This window comes from Tenebrio molitor, chromosome 2 (assembly GCF_963966145.1).
Source record: "Tenebrio molitor chromosome 2, icTenMoli1.1, whole genome shotgun sequence".
In the NCBI taxonomy this organism is placed as follows: domain Eukaryota; kingdom Metazoa; phylum Arthropoda; class Insecta; order Coleoptera; family Tenebrionidae; genus Tenebrio; species Tenebrio molitor.
Genome location: NC_091047.1, coordinates 6497834 through 6525138, shown reverse-complemented (window position 1 = coordinate 6525138; position 27305 = coordinate 6497834). Strand labels below are relative to the sequence as shown.

The following is a 27305-nucleotide window of genomic DNA, read 5'->3' as shown; positions in this document are numbered from 1 at the left end:
TTTGTTGGCAGATTCCAGGAACGAATCATTATGTTATAATGAGGGGATTTCGTGACGACAGCTTGCGAAAAGCTGTGGCTTCTTGTGCGGAGCTCACCCCTTCTCCGCGGGTTTTTCCCAAGGGCCGAAAGCCTCTGGATACAGAAAGCGGGTAAGACACATGGAGCTTTACAAATAAAACGTTTCCAGTCGTGGGACCAAGTTGTAAAAATCCGGAAACCATGTGTGCACCCAGCTGGCGGCTTTTCTGCATCGTGCTAGTTCTTAAGACATCTCAGATGGCTTATCTAACCGCGCCGGCCATCCTTTATTCCGTTTTTGCCACCCATCAAGAGTGGAGTCCTCGACCGAAGTATCAATTTTGATGCAATTATCTTTAATCACTCCTCGATGGCGGCACAGCGAGCCGAGGCCTCCCAGGGGGTTGTGTCAATGAAGAGTTCATAATAACGTAATTTACAGCCCCGGATGACTAGCTTTTCCACACAATTACATAATTCGATTAATCTCGACGCGCATTCGTCAAAAAAAACCTAATCCTATTATCGACCAGCGTCGTGGTCCCTCCATATAGGGGCCGGAATAAATATGGGTGAAGGGTTAGCTCAAGAATTTTAATCTCCCGTCAGGTGTCTGAGAAATCCTCTTCCTCTCGTGTTGGTTTTACAGAAAGTGAAGGTTAACACATTGTTGTTATTTGCCGGGAGTTCTTGCCTCCTTATAAGGAGGACAAGCACGTCAACTCGAGTGCTCTTTGTCTTCTGTTATTTGCCCATAACATAACGCCGTTATCAAAATGATTTTTTATTGGGCAATCTCGACCACCATTACCGTTAATTATTACCCCGAGACGCGACCATCTCCGTCGTAATTATACCGTACCAAAACGGAGGACGGTGGGATTAATTACGATATTTTTAGTTCGATGGTAGAAGGGAATGTCTGCTTTTATTGGTAATTAAATGCGCCGATAAAACACCGCCGAGCGCTGCAATTAGGGAGGACGCATCAGGGATTCTCACGCGTACCTATGCTGTTTCCACGAGAAGCGCGGGTTAAGGGTCACGGTCACATTTCATTGAGTAATAATACTCCGATTATATTACGTATTCGACTCGGGTGTGTAGTACATATGTGAAAGTAACCGAGTTCATTCATTCTCGTGTTTATGGTAAAACGCGACGATGGGATGTGCACGTAGGAAGGTCGACGGGGAGATGTGGAGCATAATCCTCCAGGATCAGGACCAAAAACAAAACTTACAATATTTACACCAAAATTGGCAATTGGTGCGGTAGTGTAGAGTTGAAAAAATGTTTTGCTATCTTATGTAGATGGCACTGTTATGTCGGATGTTGCAAAACCTTGTTTAAATAAGGTAATAGCAGTGATTAAGTACAAATACCATCAAAAGCATTAAACAAGTACTTATTGTTGAAGTGAAACAATTAAAGTAATTAACAAAAATTTGGTACTCACATTTGGGCAGCAATTATTTAATTCGTTTAATCTAAAATGCACAGAACACAGATTTCTCTGGGTTTATTTGTAAATCTTTGCTTTCACAATATTATTAAATACTTACACTTTTAAACCACCTTAATACAAAACTTGTTGACATTGTTGACAGTTCAAATTGTCATACCAACGGAAAGTCGCTAAAATAACTGGATTCTGTGCAAATACCAACCAAAATCAACAAACGTACTTTCTGAATTATTATTTTAAGAAAAGGCGAAATTCTACACTGAACAGATTGCATCAATCTAAACAAAATGTTTTTAAAAAATTCCTCACATCATTTTTTCCACGGTTCATAAAACAACATTATTTTAATAGGTTGGAAATCACGTGACGGCTGACATTTATTTGAAGTAAAAGTTGGGTTATGTGATACGTTAGGTCTGTTCAAAGAGAAACCGCAGAGGCTCGTATTTTCATATTTTTAAGCAAATGCCAAAGAGTACAACAAGAATACAAAACAAAAGAGACTCAGGTCTTGTTCTTTCTTCCCCACTTATTTTTTTTTTTTGTTGAAGTAATATTGAAACATTTTGAACAATTGAAACGAGATAAAAGAGAAGAAATTCCAGTGGGCTTGACATATTTGCACTTGTGATTTTTTTGTGTGGAGATATTATATAAATTTCTGTGGAGCTAGAAGATGAGATCGTTGGATGCTGTCATCTCCAGGTTGATGTTAAGTGCAGCGACGAGATGTGCACTCCGTAAGGTCAATGTTAAGTCGAGATGTTGGATGTGGGTCATCATCTTGCCCCATCGCGACAAAAAATCGAGCTCGTTCTGGAAAAAGAGCAAGTGGAAGCGGCGGCGTCCGGTCAAAGAAGATTTCGCTGGAGGACCTCTCCGGAAAGTGAGATGACTGGGTCGTGATGGCGAACGCCCGCGGCAGTGATTTTTTACTGTGGAAGTCGTTCACCCACGGTGTAGTTTTTCCAATTTGGTTTCGATCAGACCGAAAGACCGTGTGCGAGTGTGAGGAGCGTGCACCTGTTGCTCAATTCCGTTACTCATTGTGTTATTAAATTTTTAATTCGTGGACGTCCGTGAAAATGACGGAGACGGTTAAAAAGAACGAAAATAAAAGATAAACAAACTGACAGAACAATAAGCGGAGAATACAAATTACAGGGCGAGCACCTCGTGCATACATTACGGACGGGTTACTTACACCTCCAATTACACGGTTGTGCATTGCCATAAGAGGAGGAATGGAAGGCGAATTTTCATTTTGCCAACGCTACTATAAAAATTCCTCGCGCAATGTCTGAAATCGCCTTGTCGATCTGGAGATGATTTATCGCGGGGAAGAGTTCCAGAGTGCTGAAGTCTTCGCGACCGCAGCGACCGGATGGAGTTATCGACCAACCGAGATTCTCGGAAATATGAAGACATTTTCCGAGAGCCATTAGGATTCACTCGTGAAACTCGAGATAAGTTATTTGGAATTAATTTATTTTTATCGCTGCGAGGAAGTGACTCTATGGAAATTTGAAGAACTACCGAACGGGCGATTGTGAAACCCGTGCCGTAAAACCCACGCGAACGGACGTGGGAACTTCGAGGAGTCGCCCAGGGAGTCAAACCGCGACCGAGACAGTTCAGGCAAAAGCGATTTTTGAAGTGAGCGTCTCGTTTTTGAACTGTACTAATGACATTTTTTCAAATGAAGTAGTCTGCATCACGTTTCGCTGCACCAATTTCACGGAAAGAACAGTTACGTGCAGAAATGATAAAAATGATCCATTGTGCTTAGAGAAACTGAACTGAGAAGAAATAAATCGTACAGTTAGTCCATTAGCGGAATTATTATAGGAAGTATTGATTGTTGCAAGAACTGTTCGACTTACGAGTTCTCGACAGCAATAAATGTTTTTGGCGAAGAATATTTACGTCTTGGACTGGTTTTAGATTTGGGAGGAATTTTGTGCGAATCGGCAAAATTGGTTTGGGATGTTGTGCAAAAGCTGCAAAAATGTGGGGAATGGTGTAATTGGATTCTGGAATGAGCTTTTACTAATAATGACAAGGCCGTTTGAAAATTTGTCGTAAGAATCTGAACCGGCCGCAGTCAACAACCCTTCTCGAGTTCTGAAAACCATTAAAATTCCTGGCCATCTGCAAGTTGTAGTCTACCATTTTTTACCGCCTTAGACAAATCTGAAGAAGCGTTCGGCACATATCTCGTCGTTTCGGCCTCCTCTATTGTGCTCCCTCCCGCCGGTAGCACTAACAAGCCCGCCTTGGGGCCCTTCCTTTGTCGGTCACCATTTCGAAAATACAACTGTTTATTTTTTCACGTCAAAAAAAAAATATCCTCCTCGAGTTGCTCCCAATCAGTAGAGAAACCACTAACGTTCCGGCTGGATATTTATTTTTGTATGTAACTAGTAGTAACCAAAGCTTTCAAGTACTTTACTCGTCTCGTTAGCGGCTCGAGCAGGTACGCTGCAATTTCTTTACGATGCCGTCGTGTAAGATGGTAATCTTTAAACGAACATAATAATCCGAAAATTATGTAGCAGAAAGTGCACATAATTCCGACAAGTGCGCTTATTAACGAGCCAACGAAAGAATGCCAAATTGTAGTCATCGCGCAAATAGGGTTCCGGAAGATTAAATTAAGTCGCGATCTCGACAATAGTTTGTCCTGTCAACGGACGGCGGAGGGACTAATCACGGTAATATGCGGTCGTGTGAGGCTCGACCGGAGACCTGTTCGTCGATTTTGTCTTCGCGAAGCACAAAAAGGCTAATACACGACGATTCGACGGCGAACAAACTGCAAAAAATGCGAAAGCACAACGAGCGAATGCGTTTTATGCCAATGGTAGACGACTTTTTTCGAGTTTTCGGCAGGCAAAAAATAAAAGAGGACGAACCGAAGTGGTTCCAAATGTCAAATTGCCTTTATACTCGTATTGGGGCTGCTGCTGAGATGAGGTACAGCAGTTTTAAAGAGTACGATACTGCCCCAATGAGGTCATGGAAGTAACAAGGAATTCAGAAAAATTCAGAGATTGCAAATGTTAAAAGAAAATTAAACAGAATTAATGGAAGAAGAAATGTGATGGGAATGAATGAATGAACATTTAAAGTTATTTGATGGACAATTAGGTGAGTTTTAATTAAAGCTGTGTAAAGTTATGAAGAACAAAATGGAAAAGGAGTAAGAAACAGCTAAAAACTGTAAACTTAAAGAGTACGAGAAGGCACTTTTTTACAATTTGCATCTCTAATAGGTCTATTATTGTATTCAATTTGGAGTCGTTTATGGCTATCTATTAAACCACGAGTGCTTTAATAGATCTCTAAGAAATTTTTTATTAATATTTCAGTTTATTACTCTCATTTACACCAAAAAACTTCCAATATGAATGTTCAAACTCTACTTTATAACAGCTGTTGCAGATGTAGTTGCATCCGTTACCTTGAATTACCAATTAATACAAAATTCCCTAGAGTATGAAACTTTAATTTTTTATTTAAAAATTAAAACAAGGGTACAAATTCTAAAAAATAACATAAAAAACTCGTTTTATAAGGGCATTGGCGCACTCGTCCCATAGAAAACTCCCCTACGGCTCGTTTTCTACACTTGGGACTCGTGCGCCAAATCAACCCTTATAAAACTTGTTCTTTAATATACTATTTAGAAACTGCGTCTCTAATAGGCCGATTATTGTATTCAATTTGGAGTCGTTTATGGCTATCTTTTAAAGCACTCGTAGTTTAATAGATCTCTCTGAAAATTTTTATCAATATTTCAGTGTATTATTGTCATTTACACCAAAAAACTTCCAATATTAATGTTCAAACTCTACTTTTTTACATATGTTGCAGATGTAGTTGCATCCGTTACCTTGAATTACCAATTAATACAAAATTTCCTAGAATTTGAAAACTTAAATTTTTAATTTAAAAATTAAAACAAGGGTGCAAATTCTAAAAAATAACATAAAAAACTCGTTTTATAAGGGCATTGGCGCACTCGTCCCATACAAAACTCCCCTACGGCTCGTTTTCTACACTTGGGACTCCTGCGCCAAATCAATCCTTATAAAACTCGTTCTTTAATATACTATTAATAGTTTGCAAAAATGTAAAGATGAATTGGAATATGGTCGTTTTCTTAGAAGAGTGCCCAAGAAATTCTTCTAAAGAAATAATGACAGAAATGAAATAAAATGAAGTAAAAGCGAAAAAATACTACTGGATAGTATTGCGCGTTCAAATGAAATCCTGGGCTGGGAAGGCTTTGGAAACCGTCAATTGTTGTGCTTTTTTAAAGCGTAGATTAATTGGACCATGTTGACAGCTAACCTAAAATTTAGAGCCAAAAATGTTTTCTTTTTTTTCTTTCTTTGCCATGCTTTGCAATGTTTTACATCAAAAATAGAATAATGTAACGATTCCTATTCTCGAAGCAAATATCTAAGGGCACCCTTTACTGAAAACAAATATGGTCAATTATGTCCCAATTAAACATAAACAAATGTCATTCGTGTCAAACGGCGGGAAATTCAAACTTTACACTGTTCTAAACGGTTTAATTTTTCCAATGCCTACGCAGCCCAGGATTTCATTTGAACGCGCGATATGAAGGAAGTACAGGTGTTACATAAATAATAATCAGGAAAGACGTGCAAATAGACTGTAAAAGGAAACATTTCTGTAAAGAATAAAGAAATGTAGAAAGAATTTAAAGACATTCAGCACTATCGGTGAAATTTTGTTTAATATGCTTGGGAAAAAATAATGAAATAAATGAGTACAAAAAGGTATAGATATCACATACATAAAGAAAAATAGTTAAACAGGATAAATAAATCAATAAATAAATAAACAGAATAAAAAAAAATCAAAAAAACACTCAAACCGAATAACTAAAAAACGAATTAATCAAAAGAAGAGATGATGATTGGGCTTTTATGTCATGTGGATTTAAAAAAAAATAGAGACAACGATAATAAAATGTAAAAAGTGGTGCGTTCACAATCGACTCTTCAACACCAACTTTGAGGATAAATTTAAATGAACACCCGATGTATTATTCAAGGAACGTGTAATGATCGCTCTTACTCATAAGGTCAAGTTTGCCGGACAAGCCTAGGCGAGTGTTGAATCAGCCGAGTTGGTAATAGACATTACACGCGAGTAGAATGCGATATATTTTGTACGCCGCGACATGTAAATTTTGTCATTTTCACTATTAGAATTCATTTATTATTCTTTCTTAATATAAAACGTACAGATACTCGCGAATTATGAGACAAGAACATTGTGCTGTATTATATGAACTTTATAATCTATGTGATGAGCTGATAATACGCAAATGCAATTATACGATTGGTTAAAACCCTTAGGTAATGAATATTATCATTCAACAGTGAAACATTTAATTAATAAATATCCTTAATTTCGAAATCATTATTCGTTCCCAAATCAACGACTGACTCATTGGATACTCATTAATTTTTTTCTTTCGATCAGATTTTCCTTCTTTCTAAACAGTTTTTCAAAATTGTCTCAGATATTTTCGACAAATCCTTCATAATACAACTCTTAAATGAGAACAAGCCATTCTTGCGCTTCTGCAGTTCTGCGTTCTCGAAGTTAGATCTAAGCTCGTCTGTGAGATCGTCTAAATTTTCTATATCGTCCGAAGACTTCAACCAACATCTGGATCTGATCCAAAAATCAGAATTTCCAATGATATATTTTATTTTTCCGTTACAAACTAACGAAGTCTGTCGTCTTGTGTCCAGTTACGGTTCTGTTTAACGTGAAAGCATTGTGTAACGAGCTTAATGACGTCGAGGTTATTAGCATTCGCCTTGTAAACATCGCAAGTGTCATCGTCATGCATCTTATCGACGAGTGGGCTGGCTCAGAGACGCGCTGTCTACCACTACAACCAAGCAATTTCACTTCACATCCAATACTATAAATCATTATCCTGTCATCTCAAATCGCCTCTTATTACCTGATGTTAATACGAAGACAATGGCTTGTTTTCAACGAATTTTACAGCGAGGATTGAATGCCCCGCCGCAATTTTTATTGGTCACTTAACGACCCTTCCATACATGGGTGCCACACCCTCGCCCATAAACCCCTTTTACGCAATAAAAACACGCCACGACGTGCTTTCTGGAATGTTCCCTCTGACGATGACATACGCGTTGAAGGTTATAATCGGTGGACACACAAGAATTATTTAGCACCGGTGGTTTTAAGAAAGCACACAATGCGCCAGGCACGAGCCTCGTGAGCCTTCGCAAAGCCCCTCAAAGTCGGGTAAAGGCCGGTTTACCGTTGCCAACATTGCATGTTATTTAATTGTTTGCTTTATGTAAACATTAAAGGTCGCTACCGTTGGGTACAGGTGCATTGCTCGACTTGGACCCCACTGCAGCACCTGTTGCTAAACGCTGTGTGGGACTGTTCAGACCTTGATCTTGATAACAGATATTTATAACACAATTTGTTCTTGCGGATCGGAGGAGTAAACGTTGACCAGGATCTGATAGAAAGACGACTCGGAGCGGTCGTCAATGTGCTGAAGGCTCGAAACATCTGCATGCTTTGGAACAAAGCTCCACCACATATTATTAACGCACCATAAAATAACAAGGAAGCGGTACCACATATTACGAAGACTACACAAGAGACCTGTTACAAACAAATTCTTTTGTCTTTGGAACTTTTGATAGCAACGTAAGGGACATGGAATGATGTTATTATGTATCTTTGACTCAGAATACTATTTTTATCTGAGAGTAAATTGAATAGTACTTTTGCAGGAGCGAGTAAATAAGGATAAAATACGAGTAGGAGTAAACGGTGTTTCATTGTGATGTGGTGTGTCCTAACACCTTCGCCTAAATTCATGTTTGAGCTGAAATCACTGAACGTGACTCATTTGGATTACATACTTTCAAATGATGAATGAAAAAATTAAATTAATGAGTTGCACGACTGTTTGTCTATTTGTCATTGTTTAAACTTCATAAATGTCCACACTATTCGCTGACAAATAAATGACAAAACTTTCAATGATGCATATCTCACAATTAGATAAATTACTCAAGATGAGCAACACAATGGAAAAAGTTGTAAATGTGTCTCGTGCAGAAATACTTAAGCACATAAGGAAAACTGATTCCTCGTTCATTTTAGGGTCGATAGTATTGTAGAAGTAAAAATATCCTTTTGACGATTTGTCACTTTTACATTTTGAGTAATGTGAAATAAAATTTATCAAAAACCACACATTATTTATTCATCGTTGTTCCTAAAATGGAATAGATTTTAATGTTTTTACTTGCCTGAAAGCCAAAATGACATCTTCCCTAATTCCTCGAGCATATTTTGAGGAACGATTTTCTCAAAATCACTACCGGAATGCATTCTTAAAAAATCGTAAAAACGAGTCGAGAGTGGAGAGGATAAAATAAACTGTTTATGAAACGCAACCTTGCTGACGATAAGTGTGCTTACTCTGATACTCAAATTTTTAATTTAATTTAAACTTTGAGATTTTTTTCTAAAAATACAACTGGAGTAACTTCAGGTTGTAGACGGCTTGACACTGACGGGCATCATTGACAAGTAACATTTGACATTTCATATTAAATTAAATATGTTGGTGAATCTGATCGAGAGCCTAAAAAAAAAGTCATTTTATGTTTAGAACAAAATGGGGGGTACTACGAGCATTGCCTTCAGCCAGTTTTTAGATAATTGTTTTGTATTTCAAGTTTAATTCCTTTTTATCGTTAATTTTTTTGTCATATTTAATGTTATGTCAGATATCTGTCAAATAAACCAACAAAACATATACGGTTGCAGTGTTGCAAATATATAAGTACAGTTGGTTGCGACAAAAACGGGAAAAGAAAATTTTCCTAATGTAAATTCGGTTTTGTCCATTTGTCAATTAATTGTCTACTTGACAATAACTATCAATTTTTAAAAATGTCATTGAATTTTGACCATAATTTTAACCTATCTCTCGTAAGAAGGTTTCACACTAAAATGTGTCAGTTTTATTCTGACAGTTCCCGTTTTTTTTTCCAACAACTGTATAACCGGTGCCATATCTCGTTAAGAACAACAACCCCCCCTATAAATTAATGAACTGTCTATTTTCTAGTTATTTGACCCAATGACAGTAACCGTGAAATATGTAATAGGTTTTTTGTAATTTGCCTCCATTTTGATTCTCTAATAGACATATTAACGAACGCGACGTCATCATTTGCGATGTCATTATAGCCATTAACTCACGGAACATTTTACGAAAATTTTTAGGTTAACAAAGCTTGATGCGGAATTATCTTGTCATGCACGTCAGTTTAAATTAAAAATGTGTCAAGAATAGCAAGTGTTCAGTGAAAAATTTGACCGTATTTTTAGCAATTTCACATATTTCGGGGGCGTACTTTTCCGGACACGGAATCTTGGCCACGACTGACATTTAACTGACACATATGTGTGAACTGGCCTTTATTGAATATAACCCAACTTTTGACTCGATAATGCCATTTCCCTGCTTTTTTGATGTCACAAGAAAAACTTCAAAGTGATTTTTAATAATTGTCATTTATTAATGACTGGTTTACATCATTTTTTTTAGAAATGTCTAAAAATTGTTGGCCAAGATTCCGTGTCCAGAATAGTACATGCAAAATTATCTTGATTATCTTCCATATTCGTGTTTTGTGACAGAATTTGGATAAAACAAAAGGCGACTTGATCAAAGTTTCACTTTTAAAATTAGGAGATTACCAACCGCCACAAAAATCCCTAAATCGACTAAAGTAAACATTTTTGTTTAAAAACAAGTTAAAAAGGGAAAATTACATAAAAAACCCGTTTCATAAACCTCATTCTTTAAAATAACTCGTGGTTACGCCACTCAGTTTTTAAATTTGAATGCGTGCTTCAAGACTAGTCTTATGAAACTTGTTTTTTAATATACTATTGTAAAATCAGCGCAAAACATTGTGTTTTTAGAATAAAGTTTTTTCGCTTTGCGGCCGAGGTAGAGAGGATTACATTTTAGTTAGTTTTATCCGACTGCAAGAGGCAGGTGTTGATGTATTGATTCTGTGATTTAAGCTAAAATTTTGTGTAAATGTTTCGTTTATTTTCGAATAGTGAATACATAGGTGTTGTGTTGGTGTATGGTGAAGTGTGCGGGAGTGCTCCTCGACCCCAGAGAATGGTATATTCGACCCTAATGGATACAATTGAAGTTTTAAGAAAACGGGTGGAAAATGCTGCCACAACAATTTGCAATAACAGAAGTATGCTGAAAAGAGTGGAAGAATCATTTCGCACTTTGAACACTTCATGTAATGATTAGTGATTACTCTGATTACTTCATGAGAATTTTTAGGAGACATTTTGTCATTGTCATAGATATGGGTGATTCATTAATCATTAGGGTCAATTTATAGTAGTTTATTTAACGAGTTCCTGTGTAAATTGGGCTTTTTTTGGCATGAGTGGGCCAGTTTACACACGAACGAATTGAATACATTTTTTTTTTGATCGACGAGCCTCTTAAAGGCTCCAAATCGCTTAAAATCTTTAAAATTAGCTTGACGTTTCGTTTTGACAAGTTGTGACATTTATCAAAATCCGTTCACACAGGAGAAAATTCTCAAATTCTGACAGTGTAGAACAAAAAATATTTATTATTAAAATTTTTTGTTTTCATTTAAAATCTACGATATGATTCTCTTTTTTCTATTCCACCCTTATCATTAAAGATTACAGCAACGGGTGCAGCAGTTAGCCGCTCTGCATAAGTTGGCAAAAGACAAGTGAAAGTTTTCTTGCATTTGTTTTTTCTTTTTCGCTTATCAGCTTCGGCGAAGCATAGGTATAATCCCCATAGGCGGGTAACGAAATTTATCCCAAATATTTCAATAATTTTAATTGGATAACTTCAGTATTACAGTATTAGGAAAAAATATATTGTTTCTCTTAACGAGTTCTATTACCAGTTAAAATTAATGTACTTATTTCTCCGAGACACGTTGTTTGCTAAATAAAAAAATGTTCTTAATTGTATTGCCAACTCAAACAATCCTTCTTGATCACCTTGTATTAATTTGCACTTTTGTTATTTTTAAAAACAAAACTTAAAATCAAAAGGTAATGCTAAATAAGACATTTAACGGTAAAGGGCGAGTAAGGAATTACAGGTTATGACCTTTCAAATTTCAAGGATAAAAATAGAAGTTTAATTATTATAGCGTACGCCAAAATAAAAAAATACCAACACTGCATTCCAACCCAAAATTACAACTGGCAATGCTGTTTAGTGCACACTGGGGAAAGTAGGGTTATATTAACCAATATGCCATTGGTTGTTAATTATGTCAGTTTGTTGCAAATTAGCAATAATTGATTTTGTCTCCACTATTGTTTTAGACTGATTCAGTCTCTTACTTTGAAGATTCTGATTTACTCTTAAAGTTACGTTGGAACTCGCTGGTGAACAATTTTTTTAACAACCTAATTCAACAGGTGGTGATTTTTGATTTTGGTGCAGACTACATTTAAAAACTCGTCAACATTGTCATTTTAAACACACAAACAGAGGACTTCTCTGAAAACGTCCCAGGCTCTCAATATATTTTGCTTATTTTAAAAGACAGAAGCTTTAAATATATAAATAAGCGAAAGTAAAACAGATTCTTTTAGGATATGACTCAACTCTGTAAACTACCAGGAATTTTTTTGTATTTTTTCTTGAACCACACTGTCCAACTGTTTTCATTTGTTGCGTTTACTTGACACAAAAATAGACAGAAACGCTAACACCGCAGGTATTTTAATTCTAAATTTCAATATTTGTAGTGAAGAGAAGCTTCACAATAGACCTACTGTTATTTTTGGTGAATTTTGAAATTAAAAATTGGGGTCGCGCTAATCGAACCTTTTCTTCTTTCGACTGCATAAATTAGTACGCGGATTCATAATGAAATTAGCAAATAATCTAAATCGCATCGTCACAACGAATGTTACACTGTGAGAGGTGAGATTGTCTTTGTTTACTTTCCTGATCAGACGACACAATGACGCAACCCGACTAACCCAGAAGGACTCGTTACTGTTATATGCCACGACACCCACAGAAGTTAGCATCGTTAGCGCACCCATTGTGACCATTCTTCCACCAATTTTCGAACATTTCACAAAACCATCACGGTCCCGACGCAAAAAATGCAAATCGGCGGCATTGTGCAAGAGACATAACAATTTTATCGCCACTAAAACAGACCAATTACTCGTGGCGATCCTTGAAAACGCCGCTGGAACCGAATGGTAATTCCGATAATCCCATTACCATTACGCTTTATTGTGTACGACAAGAACAACATTAAGCGTCGTTAATATTCCTCTCTCCTGCAGGTAGCGTGGGGCGGTTCGTTGTCTTGCTAATTACCGCATGAGCGACTTTCGCAGATTCGCCAGTTAAAAACCCATCCGAGCAATTATCGTGATCGCTCCGAATTGGCAAAAACTCGTCCGATAATTAAACCATCAGGAAAAAATGCGCGTTTTGCCGGCAGACAAGATTGATTAAGGCCCCACAATGGAGCCCCTTAATGAGACGCACCGTCCCGATCTGAACCCCATTGAAATCGTCTGGTTCGAGGAACCCCACCGGATGGTGTCGTGTTTCTCGATTTTTTGCATCCCGTGAGAGCCGGCTCGTTGGGTGGTGGTGCAGACGTCCAAGGCCGTGGTAGGGCCCGGTGCAATTCGGACACGTTCGCCTCTCTATTCTTAGCGGATTGATTCCAACGCCCGTAAAACTTCATCCTGCGTCAGGAGTTTGTTGAACCAGGACTCCTGAATGCAAATGAACGCCGATAAAAACGCACCGACGCGTTACGCAACGCCAAATTGGTACCCAAACGGTACACCCATCGATCATAACCCGCTCGTAAAAATTCGGACCTGAGCGGGTTTCTTATGGGACAGGATGCGGACATTTTGGACAGGCGATGCACAAATGCAAATGGACGAGACCTTGACGACCAAATTCGCGCTATTCGGCCAAACGGAGACCAATGCCGTTGGACCGTTTTGCTCTTATTTTTGCACTTCTTCGCCACATAGTTTCGATGTGAACATCGCATTCGTAATGGCTGTTTGACACGCTGCACTTTTTCACGCGCTTTAATTTTCTCTCTTGTAATTTCAAGATGCATTTATGGGGCAATTTACATTTATTATTATTTCGACGAGGCCGCAATTTGCGTGGCGAACCTGCTGCAAATAAATTCATCCACTCCTCGCAACACCTAGCTCCCATTATGTAATTTTATTATTATTATTATTACGTTGTTATGTACCTATTAAATAAATATTCTTGTACACAATTATATAATAAATAAACACGGAGCGCAATTTGTCGTCGGGCGAAATTTTAATTGAGGGCCAACGAGAACCCACATGATAATACATATTGGCAATACAATAAGATTCATTGTTTCACAAATATTTTACTTTTAACCCGGAAGATAAGGTGCGTCGCTGCTGTTAATTCCCTTCGATCGTCAAAAATAATGTTTGATTAACGATTTTTAACGAGAGATTCAAGGAACATTTGTTTTTAGATTGCTGTTTGAACAAGTCCATATTTGCTTAAGAACACTTTTTAATCGTCGAATCAAACAATTATTCTGTCAAGGTTAATAAATATTTTTTTCGTCCTAGCTACGTGAATTGCACTTGTGAATTTTTGTTTTTAAAATTAACGGTGACATAAATGATTCTTTGTATGCTGCATCTCGCACACCATAATTTGATTAATAAATCGCTGCATTATTCAGCAGTGTACATCTAATTCCATTTTATGATGTGCATAATTTCATTCCTATTTGTTTAAGGCGTGACAACAAAAATATTTATAGATGATCGATCACAAGAAGGTAACATTTGAACACAATGTTCGGTCGAAATTTTATTAGATCCTTTTTTAAATTATTTTGCATATTTATTTAGAATGAGCTAACAGTAGATTATGAAACAAATAAACAAAGTGGTTAGTCAACATTCAAATATTAGGTATTATGAATGGAAATGTATCCTTTAATATTTAATTCTTGAATTTCCATTCATATTGCAAAAAAACTGAAAGTTTTTGGATTTTAAAAAAGTTGCTTAATATCTCTAAATAAAAATCTGTGTGTTTTATTACAAATTTTGATTATTTTCCGTATATTGCTATCACTGTTGTCTGATTCAATTTCCAAGTATTGATGTTTTTTATTTTGTGCTCTATAGTCATCAAAACATTTTTTTTAACTAATAAAATGGTTTTTCGACTGAACAAAAGCCATTTATGACAGAAAGTTATATATTTTTAGGGTGGTTTGTCACTTAGCTAAATGTAACATATTATGCTAGACACGCGTTCCTGAAATTTTTCAAAGCACTTTTGATCAGATTTTATTATTATTTCATTTAGACACCTCATTCATTTGTTTAAGAAATTACATAATGTCGAAGCAGTAATACATCTTGTGCGTTTTTTTTTTTTGTTTGAAAAACTTTATAATAAATAACTATATTCAGACTCACGACTCATCTTAACCCTTAAACAAGCAAGTAATTAAGTGCCACTGTTAAAATTAAATTAAATTGAATGAAATTACCTACAGGCTCTTTCATCTACATCACTGTCAAATTTCTCCTGCCCAACCTGTCATTAAACAACTTTTCAGAGGCTTCATCGGGGCACTTCCAGTGTCATCTCGTTGCATTACCAAGTATTTATTTTTCGTAAAATTTACTCAAATTATTTACGACAGTTTAAATTTGGTTTCGAACAGACATTCTTCCCTGCCGACGTTTATATTTTTCCTCTTGGCAAAACTGATGAAATTTTGAAAAGAGCTTAACCCCAAAATGTATTCCTTATTCCTCCTTTTACCGGAAAATATCAAATAACAACCAAATTAAAATCAGAACCTGTTGTTTAAACCTGTTGAGAAGTATGATACGAAGCATATGAATGTTCTATTTTCTATGAGAGTAGATCAAAGCTCGAAAAAACAAAGAAAAATAAAACAGGATTTGATTGTAATGTTCTTGCAAAGGTATCAAACTCGACGAAAATCTTTAAAATTGCTCAAATGGAGTGCTAAATCTTGTGGGCCGAAGAGGTGACGAGTGGCGTTGACTTAAGCGCATTAAAACAATGGTGGCGCCTGTGTGAGCACCACAGAGCTTAATTTCTAGGCACGTAACGTAACAACCGCAATGATGACTTAACAGTGTTGTTAAATTTGAGAACATAAAATGACAAAGTTTTAAAATTAAAATGCCATGTATTGACAGGTCACGTCGATTTCTATTGAAAAGGACGTGAGCCACGTTATTATTGACTATTAGGACAAAAATCATGTTGGTCACGTGGAAGGTGATCAGCGTTTGTTTTTAGTTCGACTTAATTGTCAATTCAGTTCAAAATTTGTGTACAGGGTGGACGATAAAAACTATTTACGGAGCGGTTTTCATCACGGCAAAAATGTTCTTGAAAAGTATATTAAATATTTATGATTTTAAAAGCTCAAAAATATTGATTTAACGTCGTTTTGATTTTTATATATTTTCTATAAATCTGGTGACATATCGCAATAAAAAAGTAAAAGTTCATATTAATTCATTAGAAGAATTCAAAAGTACAGAGTGCTCCTGAAATGCACGGCAAAATTTTAACCACGAGCTACTGGCTTCATGTAGAACTCGGAAAAAATATTTAAAAAATTCTGTCAAAAAATAAAATGACATGTAATTTTTGAGATAATTTTTTTTAAATTTCTTTTAGTCTTCTACGTTGTCCCACAACCTCGTAGGTAAAATTTCGGCACATTTTAAAAATACCCCTTGTAGGTAGGTATGTCATATTTTATAAAATGCACACCAATACGGTTTTCTTTTTTAATGACTCAGTTTCGATGCTTGATGAGTGCGTTGGTGCTGGAAAATAGTGAATAATACGAGTACCAACTGTATGTTTAATTGATTAATTAATTAACTAATTAATTAATTCATTAATTGACACAGTAAAAAAACCTTTGTTTTGAGTTTACGAACCTAATTTAGAGAATTTGCAACGAACTTTTTTGTTCCACTCAGTATATACCTATTGACATATTAGTTTGTCTTGGAAAAATAGGGTAAAAGCATTCCTCGACGTCCAATAAAATTTCTGTTTAAAAACATTTCGATCGTTAAAAAGCACATCTTCATATAACTGCCTCGCGTACAAACGTGACCAATGTAGAAGATCAAATCAGAGCTTCGAGCCTGAATTCTGTTAGCTTCAACAGCCACAAGCTCGGAGCTAAATAGCGAAGCAGGAACCTATAGTTGTACATTTTTGAACAATAAAAACTTTAACTGATACAAATAAAAACCATCGTCTAAATTTAGATATCCTTGAGAGAAAAAGAATACAAACAGCATAAATTGCCCGTGATTGAATTATAGATTATTTTGATTGATATTAAATAACAAAAGGGTGAACGTATCCGAGCAAAAAACTCGAACGGCCACCAACAACTCTGACCGCTCGAAAGTGAATTTTTGTGCAAGAACAGTCACCACCGCAGCTCAGCCTTTCGAGCGATTGCGGCAAAATGAAATCGAAAATTGGAATCCATCGGGCGAAGCGAAAAAGGCCGGGTCGGGTACTCACATGAGGTGCCGCCTCTGAAGAAATCGCATCCTTAAAAAATCGCTCGCCGCTGTGCTCCGGAGCTTGGTCTTGCACTTGAAACACACACAAAGTGGCGCGAGATGATCGCCGAGGAAACCGAGACGCGTCTCGAGAGGTACCGCTTTCGCAGTACAACACGATGGAATGGACCGTCTAGTACTGGAACCTCTATTTATACCCTCTGTTCAAAGCCACCAAGAAGGAGCCCTTAGAGTCGCCACCTCGAATTTCTTCTCCACGCCGACAGAAAAGGGCAGCTCTTATCTGCAACATCATCGAGTCTGGAGCTTCGCCGAGTTTGACAACCTTCGGCTATTAGTACCCTTTGGGACCAGTTTTACGCCGAAATCGGAGCGAGGCGCCGGACGAGCTGAAGAATCGCCAAAGCGGATTTGTTTTTTTTTTCGAAAATAAATTCGTTTTATTGACAAAAATTCGTTGACTTTATTGACCACTCGTTCCGCGTACGAGCAGCGGCCGATGTCCTGAAGCATTTTTTGTGAGCGTGCGACCCCCTCGGGGTGGATATCGAGCAAAATCTTTGGGGAAGAGTGCAAAATTCGTGCGGATAAAAGAGTTGGGGCAGAATAATAGCGGAAGTGCCTCAGAGGAAGCTGTTATCTTTGTAGCTTCCCACTCCTACGTTACCTCGTGTATAATTAATCTTCTTTTGATTTCCCTATTTCATGAATACTTTACTTTATTTAGAACACGGACTAATTCCGAACGTACTATACCGGATATATAGTGGTAGGTTTTATCTTTCACAGATGTGTTGACGCTCCCAAATAAAAATAGTTTTATCACGATACGTTGTCCGGTTTTGACAAAACAATAATTTTTCGGATCGTTGTGCTTTCATTCATAATCTTGCCCGCCGAAAATAAGACGCTGTAGGGATCGTGTTAGTGGCGCCATCTTACGGGTGGTAGTATTACACACAGATCACGATTATAAAGAACGTAAAGGTCTCTTTTAATAATAAAATGTGTACAATATTATTGTTAAACAAAATAAAAATAACGATATATTACAAGTATGATGTAGAATTAAGAATTGAGGGCAAAGAATCCAACCACGAATCAACGGAATATAACTTTCTTTTGCCAAAAAGAGATGTGGAACTTGTTGATGCCAGTGTATTCGTTTTTTCTAACACAGGACTTGCATCTTTTGTTCCTGAACCACCCTTCCCTGAAATATCAACGCCACAATTGTAAACAGATTTTTTTTTATAATTTACCCTTTTTAGACTTCAAATCCAAACTCTTGGCCCTTTTCCTAGATGGGTTTTTGGACAATCTTTTACATGCTCGACTACTCTGTCTACTTTTATTTACTACAGTGCCCAAAGTGACATTCTCTTGTGATGATGTTGGTACTGTAGAATTTAAGGAAGCCTTGCCACTATTTCTACCTGAATATACATAGTGAGACAACAATCCTCCACATCTCTATGCTTATACCTCTCTTGCTGGGAATACCACATGAACTCCTAGATTTTCTTTTCACTGTTTGTTGCTTTGCACTCAGTGATTTATTTAATCTTTCTGGTAATGGTGTAGATGTTGCAGCTGCTAACTTTAAATGAACGTATTCTAACCTATCACAAAACACAACTTCTCTATCTAATAAAAAAAAAAAAGTAGTGAAAATAAAACAGTGTGTATATTTTACCCTCGATTTGTAAACGCTGTGACCTCCTTGGTTCTGATTTACCCAAACTCTTCTCTGGAGGTTTAGTATTTTCTTGATAATCTGTATTTAGTTCTACTTCTGTACTGGAACATTGATTATCACTTTTTCCATTAGAAACTACTTTTTTCTTTGCTTTTACACATCTTTTTTTAAATTTTTTCAATTCTGAACTATTATTAACTTCATGAATCTGTGTTTGTGAAGGTGTGTCATCGATACCAAGAGAACCATTATGTTTTTGAATATTATCACTTTTCAATACTTCCTTATCTAATAAAAAAATATGTAGTTAAAATAAAACAGTGTGTACATTTTACTTTTGATTTGTAAGCGCTGTGACCTCCTAGTTTTCAATTTATCCAAACTAAATATTTTCTCTGGAATTTCAGTATTTTCTTCATAATCTATATTTACTTCCACTTGTGTATTGGAATGTTGACTCTTCTTTTTTATTTTATCACAAAACACATCTTTTTTATCTAAAAAAGATATTAGTACTAATAGTTAAATTAAAACAATGTGTACATTTTACCCTTGATTGGTAAGCGCTGTGACCTCCTAGTTTCCAATTTATCCAAACTAAATATTTTCTCTGGAATTTCAGTATTTTCTTCATAATCTACATTTACTTCCACTTGTGTATTGGAATGTTGACTCTTCTTTTTTATTTTATCACAAAACACATCTTTTTTATCTAAAAAAAGATATTAGTACTAATAGTTAAATTAAAACAATGTGAACATTTTACCCTTTATTTGTAAACACTGTGACCTCCTCAGTTCTGATTTATCCAAACCAAATCTCTCCTCTAGAGTTTCAATATTTGCTTGATCATCTATATTTAATTCTGCTTGTGTACTGGAATATTGGTTATCCTTTTTTCCTCTAAAAACTACTTTCTTCTTTGCTTTTACACCTCTTTTTTTTAATTTCTTCAATTCTGAACCATTATTGTCTTTATGAACCTGTGTTTGTGAAGGTTTGTTACCAATATAAAGAGAACCATTATGTCTTCTAAGATTTTCACTTTTAAATAAACTGTAGCTTTTTATTAAAACAGTTTTAACCATTGCTATGTTATTTTTGTACCATTTACCATGAACACCTGAAAAAAATTGTTAACAAGAAGTCAGCATTTCTGCATGTTATACCATCATTTAAAGTCTCCGAATACTTTTCAATTCTATTCAGCATTCCTAGCATAAAAATAAAAGATTCTTCTGGAGTTAGATCTGTATCTTCCACTTGTTCAAAAGTCATATCTTCATAAACACGGTCTTCATTGTTGTTACCTGGATCAACCTGTGTGTTCTCGAAGTCATGATCTCTTTGATTATTTAGTCTAGAACCAGTTTGATTAGTTGCTTGATCTGGATGATGCACATTCGCCGGGTCCAGTGAAAGTTCACTTGAAGATACATCATTTGGGTTGTCTTCATTATTTGGGTGCAGAGCTATGACATCAAAGTGATGATAGCTTTGAGTATTTAATCGAGAACCAGTTTGAGAAGTTCCTAGATCTGGAGGAGGGTCATCCTCCAGATCCAGTGAAAATTCACTTAAATCCGAACTGTCGCGACGTGTTACAATACGACTGTGGCGATTTAATTGGGGAGACAGACTTTCGTTCGATTTGCTCCAATCGTTCATTTTCTCGTTTCAAATAATTTGTCAACTGCTCACGATATTTTAAAACTGAACGTGTAAGTTACGGCAAAATGTTTAGATTGTGCCCCAGAAAAAAATGTGGTAAAAAAAATAAAGTTATAATTTGTAAATAACGCGCAATAAAATTAAAATCACTTTATTATAACCTATTTTACTGTTTGGCGCTTAAACCATCAACCGCCAACCTGTCGATTCGTTATAGTTACCAAATGGACAAATGGTTACCAACTACCAATACCAACGTGACAAAACAAAAAGTATAAACATTTTGACGCTTTTTAAAGTTTTTATTAGATAAAATAAACACACAAGTGTAATACATCAGTGCTTTTATATACATAAAATTACATTTAATTTACAGTAATATACAAGACTTAAAACTAAATGTCCACAGGTCGAGATCAAAATTTTTTGGAATTCTTTTTCAACGGCGTCGAAAAATAAAGACCAGTTGTGCCTGTGGCTCACTACATTTTGACTAGAATCACTCGCAGTTTACAGATTTACATCAGAACTTTATACAGAATTAGACTTAGACTAGACATACAGGGTGACTAAAATAATTATCGACTAGATCTGAAAACAATTACATTTAATTAAAACAATATAATCGGCGTGTTGCACACGTTTTACATTCCATAAAGCTTCTAAAATAAATTTCTTTTATAGTGTGGTAAGTTGCCGCTTTAAGCTTATTGCAAACTTTTTCCCTTGCCCGCACTTTCTTCCTAACCTAAACGATTTACATTTACATTTAAATGGTGCGAGCGCGTTTCCATTGAAAAATTTGGCACCTAATTTTAAGACTTACAATTATTTTGATTTTGGTACAATTTGCTTAAAGCTAAGAAATTATCCAGTAATATCACAAGAATTTCCTTATACACGAAACTAAATGAAAGACTTTTGGAAAACTTACAACTAAGACAATATTTTATGACTAGACAAACGTTGGATTTGTTTTAAGGACTAGGAGGACATTCGAAACATTCATAAGAGCTTGGTTGGGTTGTATAACTGGTTGCCTATCTCAAAATGGTTCATCTTGAAATTAAAATTAGCCTCGTTATGAATAAATAGATTGTGCCTAGGTGTTAAATTAATTACAACAAATTTTATTGGATTCTGATGTGCAACCAGTTTTACTAAATCCGGAAAAATAACATTAATTAAATGACTAGAACGTTTTGACTAGACTTTGATGGTGAAAATTAATTTTTAAGTGACTAGCATAAAAAATTAATTATAAATAATTAAAAAAAAAAATAAGGGACTAGATTTACATCAACTTAAATTATTATTTAAAATTAATTATTAATTAAGTACGACTAGATGCAATTAAAGCACTTAATTAAATTGAATTTGTACTTTATCGTTTTTGACTAGAAATAATTAGAAAAGGACTAGATCGGTTTCGCAGACTAGCAATTAGAGAGACTAGAAACAGCATTTTAAAAGTATTTACATTATTTACAAAATTACAGAAATGGAACTAAAAATGGTTCAACCATGTAATATTGGGCACATACCTTTCAGGCGCGGCTACCGCAACCTGATTAACAGGTGGCAAGGGTGGAGGTCTCCACAGCCTGGGCGCCATCCTGGGTATCGGTCTGACAGGAACAAGTCTTTGTCAGTCAATCTGATGGATGGCTTGATGTTTTCTCAAATATGCAATCCTCCGAAACCTCTTGCCGCATTCCTCGCACGGGAATTGCTCCGAACTGTCCTCGTTCTCTTCGTTCTTGTTGTCTTTGTTGTTGTTGGTCGGCCTGGGTTTGTGCCAGCGTCTGTGAGAAGCCAAGTTGGCGGGACAGTTGAAGACTTTATCACACTCGGGGCAGCGATACTCGACGTGTACTATCCTGGAGCACCTGTGCTGGGCCAATCCGAAAGCGTCTTCGTAGAGCTCCTTGCAGAGGCGACAGACGTAGTCGCCTATGTGGTTCTCGATTTTGGCGAGTTCGGCTTTGGCCTCTTCGGTGATTTCGACGACGTTGAAGGCGGGATCGATGTCGCCCTTCCGCACGACGAGGTTCTCGTCGGGGCGCAGCTCCCTGATGATGGTCCCGGAGACCGGCGAGCTGTTGTCCTCGTCGAAGTTGAGCTTCCGCGTGGCCTTGTTCTTCTTGGGGGCCGAGTTGTGCGCCTGCGGCTTCTTCTTGGAGGGCACTTCGGGGGTGGGCGATCGGGCCCTCTTGACGCCGGGCGACGGCGTGCACGGCGGCGTGATGGGCACCTGGCTCTTCAGGCTCAGATCCAGGGGGTAGGCCGCGAGCTCCAGGGGTTCGGAGTAGCGCAGGTACTGCTGGAGGTGCACCGCCGTCGACGACAGGAGGTGCGGCTCGAGGCCGAGGCGCTGGAGGACCGTCGGTTGGCCGAACGTGCTGGGTCGAAATGCGGCGAATTCCATCTCATGTTGGTAATAGACACGAGGCATCCCTCGGGGTGTGCGACGACCGACTGAATTCGGCCGGTTTGCATTTTGAATTGGTGAGCTTTCAAGCTCGAAAGCCGGCTCCCAATCAGCTCTTTCACCCCGCCTAAGGCGCGCACGAGGCTTGCGCTAGGTGGAGTTCCGAACTCCACCCCCTGTCACCATTGGCGAGGGCAAATCTGGAAGCTCAGTTGTCCGGAAAAGCTAGCACTAACGGATTTTACACGCTCGATTTTCGTGAGACAATACGCTGGTGTAACGGTCTTCCACAACAAATCATTTGCAGGATTCCCCCGCAGATGGTCAACTAACACCCTCGATAAACGCGTCGGGGGGCGGCCGTGTCTTGTGGGATTTTTTCGTTGATTGCCCCACCGTCGACTTTTTTTACAATCTATTATCGGACATATCGACAGTTATTGCACTTCCACCCCACGATTTCGTGTTTTCCGTTACTTCAATGAAATTTATCGATGTCTCACTTCCGGCAGTTTTAATCAAATGACCAGGGGTTCGCTTGTCTGTCTAATTGACAAACCACAATCCCGACAATCGAGTGAAATTATTTTGTTTTTATTTTTTTATACCAAAGCTTTTATATTCTAACAAAACATTACTTATACATTCTAGCTCTATAACTTCTTAAACCAGTATTTATGGTCCCATCATTAACACGATGCCACCCTCTCTAACGTGATGTGCTCAAACAAACCGTTGTCGCAGCTTAATCCACACTCTCTTAAATTCACGTGTGCTACAATTTCACGAAAAGAATTACATTTTGTCATTTTGATATCGTTTTGAAAAATCGAATCGTTCTGTTGCCTTAACGATGACATCTTGCTGCACTTGTCACTTCCATTTTGCACTTGCTTCTGCGACAAATGAATTTTAATGAGATAAGCTTAAAGAAGCGCCCCTTTGTGTTGTGGTAAATCTCCAGAACAGCCCCTCAAGTCACCGACCATTGACTGTTCAACATCCGTGTCTCCACAAGTGCGTCCCCAGCTACTTAACAACCCCTCAGTGGGTCGCCGTGATTTCAAAGGAACACACCTTAAAGGAGGGTGTCTTATTATTCCCGAACTGCATTCATATCAACAACACGACACCTGTTGCCAATACATAATTTGACACCTGTTTTACGTCTTATCAGGTGTTTGAGACGTCGATAAGAACGCCAATTAAATCGAGAGAAACTTTCTTTTCTGTTGTGATGCAAGAAGGATTCAATTAAACGGTTGACTTCGCCGCGCAGCTTACTTCATTAGCGGAGTGTATTGCAGGTAATGCACCGAGGGGCGGAGGGTCGAGCAGACGCGTGCCCTACACCCTTTACCTTTCACCCCTAGATCCGTAACAAAGGAGCCGCAGCTGCAACTAAGACCGGTGTGTCTGCTTTCCGCCCTGTCTTGATGGCAGGGGGTCAACACTCTTGCTTATCATCAGCGGTTCTCAATAAAGTGAAATTTTTTATCGCCAGGATCTACGGGGGATGCAGCGACCCCCATAAAAGAAATTACCGAACAAATTGAGCTGTTACTGGAGAATTCCGATCCTTATTGGAGAATGTTTCGAGCCAAGCGGGGAGGATTTCACCCCGCATCTGACATGAGAGATACAAAATTCAAACAAATGAAACAATGTAGGCAATTAAAACAAAAACATACAGAGGATCCTGACGTGTTCAAATGTCAGAATATACAGAGGGACGTTACAAAAATCTACTGAAAAAAATGAGCTAAATTAAGGGGGCGAGACAGAGGAAAAGAGAAAAAAAAATCCAGTTAATTTATTATTATGAAAAAAAAGTCAAAGAAATAGTTATGTATTTCTATATCAAGGTCGTAAAATCATTCTTTAACGTACCGAGAGAAAAATTGTCACCGAGGCTGCTTGCGGCCGAGTCAGACAATCTCGAGGATGTTAAAGGATTTCGCGGCCAAGCTGTACACAATTTTTTTGTGCTTTTTGTGATTATTATAAAACGAACAAGCAAAATTTACTTCACTGTCAATGAATACGTTAAAAGCAACGACCGCGAAATTGGATTTCGCGGCCTGTTTTAGGTACGCAAAGTACTGGTTTCGCGTACGGTTGCATAATTTTTTTTTATGTAAGTTCTAAGAAAAGAAATCAGTTTGACGTATCAAATCTAGTAGGTATCTATATTAATTTTTTTTTTTGAAGCAAAGCTGTAGTCGCATCAGAGCAATCAGAAACTAACTGTAGGAAGAAACTTTTTCGATTTTCTATTTGGCCCTCGTAACTTTAAAGTGTTTAGTTCTTCGGTGCAGAAGGATGGATGAAGTAAGCCTATTAATGACAGATTTGCAGACTTCCCGGCCAACCAAATTAGCTGTAAAGAATGAAATTCAGTTCGCTTGAATTTTTATTGGCCAATTTTCGGGCTCCGATGAAGCCCCCGGCGTCCACCGGGGGCGGAAAATCAACAGCTCGCTCCGACAAGTGTTATAACTTTATGAATATAAATCGATTCCGTTAAAATTTCCATAATCGCTTTAATTCTTCATCGGATTTTCTTTGGACAATAAAACAAAATCTCCCGTCCATCACGCAAATGTCATCGGCGACATACGCGACACCCTTAATAATTCCACGACGTGACATTTGGTTCGTGAAAAAGCCGTAATTGAAAAGGATAATTCCTGTATCTTAATATTGAAGTTTCCATTAAATTTTTAATAAAACGGCACACTTGAAATTTAATAAAGGCGATGTTTACGGTGCTATCGCCGGGAATAATTTAGTTTCTCGTCGGGAAAAGTGCGCTCGACTGTGTCTGCTGTAAATTAGTTGTTGGCAAATTAAAATTGTTAATTTTTTCCAAGGGGCTGGGTCGTCTCATATTCGAAGGAATTCCTTGGATGTGATTATGTTACGTGATACAGGCGTAGCCCCGGGACGGGTGCATTAAAATATCAAGTGTCTGTAACATATTTACATCAACATTTGCATTCCTGTTTGAAAACAAACAACTCCGCTACGAATAGTTCCGTTGTCAGTGCGAAATCGATACGGAGTCGAACGGAACGACCAACAAAAATCCTCTATGGCAAATACATGGCGGGGGATTTTCTAACGGCATGGACAGGTGTGACGACCTGATCAATAATGAATCACCCCTAATTCCCGACGTAAGTGAATCACTTGCTCTTCACGTGAAAAGGAGTTTTTCCGACTGAACTGAAAAAATCTTAACAAAGACACATTTTCAGCACACATTTCCTGCAACGATCTCTCGTATTTATTTTAGCAGTTCTTGCAACAAACAAACAAATGTATCTTATCTTCCGCAGCGAAATAACTCCCCATTAAAATCTATTTTATTAATAATTGATAAACAAACTTATCGAGATCTCCCCCATGTAGTCCTTTCAAATCGAATATCATATCGCTCTGCAAATAAATTTCGAAATTTCTTTTCCTGTTTTCACAACTGTAATGTAGGGGCCCGCTTTCTGAAAAATTGTTCAGATCTCAAGACTTGGTTTTGTTGTGAGATCGACGTTTTTCTTATGGAATTAAGTAGAGATAAGGGTCTGGGTGGTGCGATGAAAAAATTATTTTTCACTTAGCCGTGTGGGGGTGAGTTTATTGAAATGTCAGTAATGTCACTGCACACGATAAATTGTCATTCTTGTTGCCCATCAGGCCATTGGTATAAATGTCATTTGTCATAATTAAATTATCATTTTGTTTTAAACAGTTCCGTCAGTTTGTAGTAAATAACTATCATGTGAAATTAAATGATTTGTACAGATATTTTCGGTATAGTCGTAAAAATATACTTATTATGACCATTTTGTAATGACCATTTATTAAGAGTGTTCGTTTATGATATTTTAATTATAAAAATAAATGTTTGGTTCTGAGATTGGTTGAGACTTTGGTACAGTTGGTTGCAAAAAAAAAAACGGGAAATGGAAATTTTCCTAATGTACAGTCGCGAGCATTAAATCTTGGTCGTCAAGGTCATTTTGAAATTTCCCGCTACTGTCACAAATTAAAAATTTTGCCTGTTTAATTAGGACCAATGTCAATAAAACGTCAATCAGAAAAAAATTTGTCAAAGTTTTATTCTAAACTTGACGACCAAAATGTATTACTCGCGACAGTAAATTTGGATTTGTCCATTTGTCAATTACATAATTGTCTACTTGACAATACCTATCAAATAATTTTTAAAAATGTCATTGAATT

General features: G+C 37.2%; 3 protein-coding genes across 8 annotated transcripts in view; all 3 read right to left on the bottom strand.

The window, feature by feature from the left end:
• Ppn (Papilin) overlaps positions 1–17431 on the bottom strand; it is a 49866-nt gene extending 32435 nt beyond the window's left edge. For 4 of the 5 annotated variants that reach the window (XM_069037984.1, XM_069037988.1, XM_069037987.1 and 1 more), the window contains exon 1: positions 17258–17431. In XM_069037984.1, the coding sequence (XP_068894085.1) occupies positions 17258–17286 (29 nt within the window). In that variant the 5' untranslated portion in view covers positions 17287–17431. Of the gene's footprint in view, positions 1–1479; positions 1497–17257 lie in introns of those variants that run through there. The other variant, XM_069037985.1, reaches the window with a different exon arrangement.
• Positions 17432–18223: 792 nt separating this feature from the next.
• On the bottom strand, positions 18224–20853 carry LOC138123344 (uncharacterized). 2 transcript variants are annotated; one of them, XM_069038006.1, is made up of 8 exons: positions 20128–20853; positions 19725–20081; positions 19509–19670; positions 19294–19455; positions 18956–19246; positions 18745–18906; positions 18522–18695; positions 18224–18472 (listed from the first exon to the last, which is right to left on the bottom strand). In XM_069038006.1, the coding sequence occupies exons 1-8, from the start codon at positions 20624–20626 to the stop codon at positions 18309–18311; spliced, it is 1971 nt and encodes a 656-aa protein (XP_068894107.1). In that variant the 5' UTR covers positions 20627–20853; the 3' UTR covers positions 18224–18308. The 2 variants fall into 2 exon arrangements, with proteins under 2 accessions (XP_068894107.1, XP_068894108.1); XM_069038007.1 differs by having other exon boundaries at positions 18224–18695.
• Positions 20854–20918: 65 nt separating this feature from the next.
• LOC138123345 (insulinoma-associated protein 1a-like) lies at positions 20919–23147 on the bottom strand. Its single transcript, XM_069038009.1, has one exon. The coding sequence runs from the start codon at positions 23082–23084 to the stop codon at positions 22278–22280; it is 807 nt and encodes a 268-aa protein (XP_068894110.1). The 5' UTR covers positions 23085–23147; the 3' UTR covers positions 20919–22277.
• Positions 23148–27305: the final 4158 nt, after the last annotated feature.